Source organism: Notechis scutatus, chromosome 4 (genome assembly GCF_049901735.1).
Source record: "Notechis scutatus isolate UNSWTSFEM ecotype Mainland chromosome 4, rNotScu1.2, whole genome shotgun sequence".
Taxonomy (NCBI): domain Eukaryota; kingdom Metazoa; phylum Chordata; class Lepidosauria; order Squamata; family Elapidae; genus Notechis; species Notechis scutatus.
The window spans coordinates 60,142,479-60,150,794 of NC_142012.1; the positions used below are offsets into that span (position 1 = coordinate 60,142,479).

Below are 8,316 nucleotides of genomic sequence, written 5' to 3' on the forward strand. Positions count from 1 at the left end.
AATTCATCCATAATAGTTGATTCTTTCATCTAGGCACAGCTGACGTTTGTGCATTTGTGTTGGTTGGAAATGCAAAGAATCTCTCTCCCCCCCTTTTTCTTTTAAATATTAGCACATACATACTTGTATGTATACATGTTCACTCACAAATACGTTTGCCCATTGAACAATTCCCATACTGTTTTCCCTTTTTTTAAAACTACACTCAGTAAATTTGGAGAGTTAAGTTTTTTTTTAATCTTGCTGGACCAGAGATGGAGTTTATAACACCTCTTGTTTAGCTTCAGTTGAAGTGCAAAGATGCTTTTCCAGCCCCCCCTCCCTCAAGTGCCCCCCCTTTCTCTTTGCCTTATAAGGAAACTGCAGCTGTACAAAGTTGAATTTGCCACAAGGCTCAGTGATCCATGCTTTTGCACCTGCAAACTGGTCTCATCTCAACACCTGGTGTCATGATTTATCTTTCCTTATGCATAAAGACTATAAATCCCGTCTTATTGTTGTGTGGTTGATGGCATGGCCGTCAAATGACTATATAAACAGCAGGATATATTTCTAATATAACTCCGTCAGAACACTTAGTGAGTGTTTTAAAGTTGCGGGTTTTGCAGGAAGATTTAATTCCTGTGTTTAGAACTGAGAATTTAGGTGCAAGAGATTTAAGGACCAAATGCCTTTTGCATAATTTTACACGATGTGTTAAATGAGAGAGCATAGATTTTACAACTCGTATCTGTTTTATGTGAAAATCCCTATTGAAAATGCATCCCATTAGATTAGATTCAGTGGATTGTGAATTAATGACTCTATTCCTAAAAACCCTTTGTTAATGCATAGCTTCATAAGCTTTCCAACTCTTTGGTTATTTCTTTAAAAGTTGCTCTGCTTCCATTTTACTCTCTATAAGCATGCATAACCTCTTGTTACTACGACCCCAACAAGTAAATGTAGACTACAACAAATCACCCTTTACTGAGTTTGCACCTCCTGTGTCTGTTTCCGCCAAAACATTTTCACATAAAGGCGGATTTCCCCAAAAAAAAAGCAACTCGGGAGTAAAAAAATTCTTTTACTTGCTTCCTAGACACGAAGATCGATTGAGAAGTTATTAGAATGGGAAAACAATAGATTATACCACAAGGTGAGTACTGCAGGGAGCAGCTTCGTACTGCTGGGGCTGGAGTGGCTCAGTATGGAAACAGATGCTTTTGTTGAAGGCCAAATATGAAAAGTGGACTAACGGGGGTGTCTCAGTGCTTGGCAATAAAACATCGCTCATTTTTCTTCTTCTCCTTTCTCTCCGTTGTCTAGCTGTGCTTGCATTGGAGGCTAAGCAAAAGGAAATGTGAATCGAATAACATGATGGAATATGTAAGTTAAAGGGCTGTTTTGTGCGTCTCTCTATTAAATGATCATTTATTTTGCTTCTGATCTTATTCTTTCCACGATTATTAATCAGCAAAGGTGTCAGGAGGCTTAATCGCCTGAGTGGCATGGATTTTCTACGGTTCACAGAGGCATGGTTTCATGCGCAGGGCTGATTTATAAAGTTATGAATGACTTGAAAAACAAGGCTTCACTGTGTCCTTGGAGGGGGGGGGGAAATAATAAATTAATTGCCAAGATAAAATGGCTTGCACATGTGCTGATGGGGTGTGAAATTTTCAAATGCTGTATAAAAAGAATAACTGCAACTTTGGTTACGCAGTGAATTAGACGTGGGCTGTTTTATATAATGCTAATCGAGTCTTTGGCGTATGGAAAAGACCTTTCAACGGAGCGGTTGGAGCTTAGGAACTCTATAAAGACTTTGTAGATTTGTAACTGCTCCCATATCTCAGCAGCCCTGAAAGTACTGCCTTCCCTCTAATGTTTTAAAAGCCTTGATTGTAAGAAAGGAAGTTTAGGGTCTTCTTCCTGCTTCTGAGGCTGAACTTTGCATATATATTTTTTATAAAGACTTTGGAAGATGCAAAAGTTCTTCCTTGTGCAGTCTTTGCAATCAAAATCATTCCGCTTTATTGTTCTTTGTATTTTTCTGGGGCGCACAGGGGACTTGACTGTCATAAAAACCAGCCCTCTCTAACAAATACACGATTGCAAAATACACCAGCATTATGAAAAATTTAAGATATAAGCAGGGGTTAACAAATTAAGACTAACCTGCAAAAGTATCTTGCTTTAGCTATTTCTAATACATCCATGCCTTTTAATTATATATCTTGTCTATTATTTAACACAATGCACGCATTATAGACAGTATGTTAGAAGATTGATTTAAAACAGTGCTTAAATAGTTACAAATTATCTTAAAATCATCTTTTCTGTTAGCACTGAAAAAGAGGAAATACTAAGGCCTATATCTAGCCTAAAACATAAAAGACTGCCTAAAATGCCCTTTTTACAGAGTAGCTCTATTCAACAAACTGTTTCTTTTTAACATCTATTATACTTAACATGTTAATTTATGATCATCTATTATAGCGAACATGTTAATTTATGATAGCAGACACATGATAACTTTGCAATAATTGAAGGCAAGAAAAGAATTTTTGGCACTGGTTTTTAAGATTGGCTATGTAAAGAATTCAGCACTTTATTTTAATAATTACTTCAAGCTTCTGGCCTTTATAAGACCATAATAAAAAAATAATAGACTTTTTGCATGCTCATAGAGAGATACTTGATTACAATTGCCGCTTTCTAGTAAGGTGTTCAGACGATAATAAGTTAACATCCTAGCCTTTAAGCCTATTGTAATAGTATTATAATGCACACAACGAAATCCAGGTCAAGTTTAGAAAGCAGCTGTGCAGAATTTCAGATTTGAAGGAGGAAAAGGTGCTTTGGGCACACGAGTGTGCAGGCAGCACCTGATTGCAGCTCCTTTAAACCACATATCTATTTTCACAGGATCATACTGCAATGGTGGAGGCAACCACATGATTTTTGAGAAAAGATGCAGCTGCTTTAAGCAGTTGCTGGTAGGTAGTATGAGAACGCTTCAAAGTGCCAGTTTACCTTTGAATGTGAAATGCTGCCCAGCTCCAGTATTTACTATTAAAACACTTCAATGTTTAGTATTCAAAATGAGAACACAGTGAATGACACAACTCATTGCTTTTTATATTCTTTAAATATTTTATACTACTATGCATACCTATCTGTTGGTCACATATATTTTTACTCCAAGGTATGTTTGAATGGCAAAAGGAGTCCCAAACTTTTGGGACCTGTTTCTAGGTAATCTCTAATCCAGTAGATCGCTGGAAGTGATCTACACATTTCTGCAATTTCTCATATCGTACAGTCCCATTGTAATACTTATGCAGGTTATTCTCAGATATAAAATTGATATGCAGAAGTTGAAAAATTTAACTTAGCATAATCTTTGACAATCTCTTGAGGTGTAATAAACATTTCAGTTAGACCAGAGTCTTACAAGAGCATGCTTGTTGCAAGAACAATAGGGCAAGTATTCCCTAATATTTTCAAAATTTGTATTTTCTTGGGAGATAAAATATACTGAAAGAAGCAGCTCACTTGGCCTGTCTAGGAAGACCAAATAGCCTGAAAGACATAAATTTTGTGTTAATGATTAAAATTAATCTTTCATTTTAGTTCTTTTATATTGCAAAATGCAGTCAATCTATATCTGATGATATACATTTTAAAAAGGCAGTACTTTCACTAAACTAAGTTGTAATATTTGCTGCCCTCCAAGCTAAGTCTAAAAATGAATTCCTTTTAGATTAATTGCCTTTCCCTCTGCCATGAATAACTTACTACTGGAAACTTAGTAGACTTTAGAGACCAGTGGGAAAGAGAAGACAGGAGGAATATGAAAATATTGACGAGAAAGCTGTTGTAATTGAAGTTACCTTGGGTTGAATGGTAATGGCTTTATACTGGAGCCATTTTTCTTCCTCTCAGTTAGCTCTTCAGAATTAATTGCTCCGAAATGGTTAGTAGCTCTTGGACAAAGAGGCTTTAGGCATGGTAAAATGGGCATGTGCCCACAGCCTGCATTTTCTCTTAAGTAGGCCCTATCTTGCAGCTTTTATACAGGGAACAGTTGGGAAGTTGACTCTCTTTATGAGCATGCCTTGTTATGAACCTGCAAAATGTGTTCAGGGATGACAAAGGCTGCATGCACATCTAGCGCATTTTGTTCTCTGCCTTGGATGTTCCTTCCAGGCACAGAAAGGACACCTCACAAGGTATGGGGCATCCCGGTTTGGAAAAATACAAAAAAAACCAACAACCCCAAACCCTCATTTTGGTCACGTAAGATAAGTTGCAGCTTTTTTTTTTTGGATCAAGGCATTGATATTTTGGATAAGTATCCATGTGTATTTTTATTTGAGTAAAACTGATCAAGCAAATACGTCATTTGGTAGCAAGGTGGCAAGGAAGAGAACAACTGTTTCTTCTGAGGGTCCAAACAAAGCTTTGGAATACGGGTTTCTCAACCTTTAGCTGTATGTATTCAGAGCTACTAACCATTTCGGAGAAATTAATTCTGAAGAGCTAACTGAGAGGAAGAAAAATGGCTCCAGTATAAATCCATTACCATTCGACCCAAGGTAACTTCAATTACAACAGCTTTCTCGTCAATATTTTCATATTCCTCCTGTCTTCTCTTTCCCACTGGTCTCTAAAGTCTACTAAGTTTCCAGTAGTAAGTTATTCATGGCAGAGGGAAAGGCAATTAATCTAAAAGGAATTCATTTTTAGACTTAGCTTATTTCAGCTTCCCATCGTGCCCCCCTCTCCGCATTGGACCCTGAGAAAAGAGAAATATTTGACCCATCATAAGCAAACCAGTGGGAGGGGAATCACAGTTGCCAAGTGGGCAGCAAGCACAAAATAGCTGGGTAGCACAACTGGTGTGTTTATATGCATGAGCCTCAGGTTCCTTTTCCCTGTTTCCAGTTAAAATCACAGTAGAATCGATGTGTAAGGTGTACATTCCATTAGTCTTGGAGAGATGCTGTCCAACTGAAAACATGCCGAGATAGTTAAAGCAAATGAGAGACCCAGTTCAGGATAGTGGTTAAGGCATCAGGATAGAAACCCTGAGGTCTAGTCCTGCCTTAGTCGCAAAGTCAGCTGGCTGACCTTGGCCTAGTCACTCTTAGCCCTAGGAAGAAAAATACGAACTGCTTAGTTAAACAAATAAATTAACTTAGGAAAAAAGTAGCTTCCTTTGTTCCCGACCACATATATGTCACTTAAACTGGGAGGAAATTCAAAAACAATGGCTTATGTACAATATGAGAGCAGCATAAAAGCAAAATTAAAAGCTCTCTTGGCTTTTCCTGTAATCCTTTGGATCCTTGGCCATGGGGTTATTATTCCCTTCACATACTGAAAGCTTCTGCTAAGAAACTTTGAAAATAACAATGCTGTCCATAATTCATTTTTCCTTTCTTTCTTGTTTTAACAGGTCATTCTTATAGAATTTTTACCAAAGACACCAATTTTCCAACCAGATTAGCATTTGCTTTACCTAGAGACTTCCTGAGTATGTTTCATTTCCAATGGTGCCTTGCTTGGTGCTCTCCTAATGATACAGAGTTGGTTCTACAGGATCTTGTGGTGTTCTTCGTTCTTCTTTCTGTTTTTTTTTTTTTTTTTTTGAACAACGTGTTCAAAGTTCATTTTATCAAATTTGGCACATAGCATTATTACCTTCCCCCTTTTCTGTTCATGAACCCTGGTCTTGAGTATGGGTAATATGTGTGGGTATGTGTTTGAATATGCACGCACATATACACATGTGGATGTTTCTATATGTATATATACATAGCTATTACATACAAATGACAATAGCTGTAAGTATTCTAACCCCAAGATAGACATGAAAATTGGCAATCATTTTTAACCTATGCACTTGCATCTCTAAATCTAAATCTCACCATATTTGGCTGATGACAATATCTGTTTGGGTCAGATTTTTTCCCCCTCTTCCTTTCTGGGATATAAAATCAGTCTCTTCTGAGCCAACAAGCAGTATTCCTTCGTAGCCATGACATCCATTCCTGTTCTTGTACCTTGAAAAACAAATCCTGTCTGCTCAGAAGATGTTCCTCCTCCAGAAACTTGAACACGGATTGCTGTTTCTCCACAAGAAGACTCCAGTCGCAGATTTGCAGGTGTCTAATGGCTAATCCTGCTCAGGACTGTAAAATTGACTGGTATTTCCTAAGAAGGCTGCTGCATGGACCACGGTAGATAATCTTCCTGTGGCTAAGAGATTCGAAGTGACTGAAGAGAACTCAGGGTTCCACTCCTAATCTCTTAATCATGGTGGGGAAAAAAATAAAGTGATATTTTGTTTATACCAACTCCGTATGTGTTTGTGTGGGTGCTTGTGAGAGAGGGGAGAGTGAATATGTGTGCAAGCCAGCGTGCATTGTGGTTCATGCCATGTAACAGCTTTCTTATTGTTTACCCAATTGAATAGTACATGAGGATGCAAGATGGGCAGAAACATGTTTGTTAATATTTTCAGTAGTTTTGAGTTATTGAATGTTACAGTGTTTGGCTCCAACCCACGGAAAGCTGTATTTAAATCCCATTAAAATCATTGGGCCTAGTCTATTGGTTTCTAATGCTCTCAATTTCTATTTATTTCATTAGGACTGAAGTGCCAACAATATTCTCCTTTATTTTGAAGCTTTCCCTTGGGTTGGGGCCTTTGTGTGTAAAACATTAACAGCATTTGTACCAGATGCTAGCGATGTGTCGTAAATGTCTTGAGTTTTACATCTGTATTTCAGGTGGATGAATTTTTAAAAAATGATTATTTGAATTAATAGTTTACTGAATGTCTGGAGTAAATACTGCATTCTAACTTTTAAATTTTATGTTTACATGGTTAGCTTTCTGTTTTATTGTTTGCACAAGGAAACATTTAAAAAATATGAGTATGTAATAATATGCTTTGGTCAGGCCAGTTTTTAGTTCCTTGGCTGTGCATATCTTCATGTATTAAGTTCAATGCCTGTTGTATGCAGTTATTTCTGAAACATTTGTTTCTAGATTTTAATGTAGGTGAAATATAACATATTTTAAGGGGCTGTTCTTCATGTAGCAGAGCAATAATGTGAATAGCCAACGAATACAATTTGCATAATATTTGTATTAATGAAATATTTATCCCACTACATGAATATCAGTTCTTTTCATTTAAATATGTGTTTTGCTTTATTGTCATATACAGATACGTTTATTGTGTATTTGCCAATGTTTGCTACTCATAGCAGATTGCTAATATATTTTGAGAATATACTTTGTGACAGTTTAAAGCTCTGCTTGCATATCACACCCTATAGTGGCTTTCATTGGCTAATCTTGTTGTGGTTCATCCAGAGTCTGGCATTTCTGAATCTCAGAATCTCAAAAGGAGACAAATGGAGCATATGCCAGGGCCCTTCTATCATAAAACAATACAACTAGCTTTGATTAGATGGCATGCATTGTACTTTGCTCTAAATATGTACCTGGACTCTTTTTAAAATGATTTGTTTCCTTCTTATTTTAAGCCATGATACAGTTCGCTTGTTTGGGGCTGAGAGTGTTGTGTGAATGAAATCATGGTTTATTTTAGGGTATTCAAACTATGGTTTGAAACCATGGTTTGTTGTTGGCTTGCTGATTGCAACCTTGATTGAGCTAATGTGGAAAATGAACAGATATGTATGGGCTGGATTGTTTCCCAGTTCACTTTTGCTTTGATTCTGTACCCCACCACTTTAACTGGGCCTCAGAAAGAAGGGTAACCAAAAAGAAGGAAAACAAGTTAAATTTGCCCAAAGCTAAAATTACTTTGCCCATCTGCAAAACTGATGCTAATTTGATTTTTAAAAAAAATCATACTAAGATTATCCTGTGGTTGATTACGATACATGAATGCAGCCTATGAAAGAACTTTAAAATATGTATGTAGTGTTAGTCAGGTATTCCAAAACTATCTCCTATCATTCATGATCAACTTTTTTTTCTTAACAAAAGAAACCATAACACATTTTCTCCTCTTCTGTGAAATTTCCATAATGTCTTAGAACATAAATATTAATAATGAAAGCTTGGGCTGTTTTCCAACACAGTGTGCTTATTGATTTGAATGGGCTTATTGTCCTTATATCTCTGTGTTATTGGCGTGGAGTCTTAAGTACACAAGATGTAAAATTCACCTCTGTCCCTAAAGTGGAGAGAAAATTGCTATTAACCCTTAGCTTCTTAGGTCTCTCTCTTTACTTCTGTGAAGGTAGAGCCTCTTTCTAAGGATCCGTTTTGCATTATTTAGTTTTC

The 8,316-nt window shown here is 36.8% G+C and overlaps 1 protein-coding gene across 2 annotated transcripts in view; it reads left to right on the forward strand.

Moving 5' to 3' along the window:
- The window catches only part of CHIC2 (cysteine rich hydrophobic domain 2), a 33,213-nt gene extending 25,691 nt beyond the window's left edge, over positions 1-7,522 (forward strand). The window contains exons 4-7 of one of the 2 annotated variants that reach the window (XM_087963511.1): positions 1,082-1,138; positions 1,309-1,368; positions 2,911-2,981; positions 5,447-7,522. In XM_087963511.1, coding sequence (XP_087819637.1) covers positions 1,082-1,138; positions 1,309-1,368; positions 2,911-2,943 — 150 coding nt within the window. In that variant the 3' untranslated portion in view covers positions 2,944-2,981; positions 5,447-7,522. The remainder of the gene's footprint in view (positions 1-1,081; positions 1,139-1,308; positions 1,369-2,910; positions 2,982-5,446) is intronic. The other variant, XM_026683905.2, reaches the window with a different exon arrangement.
- Positions 7,523-8,316: the final 794 nt, after the last annotated feature.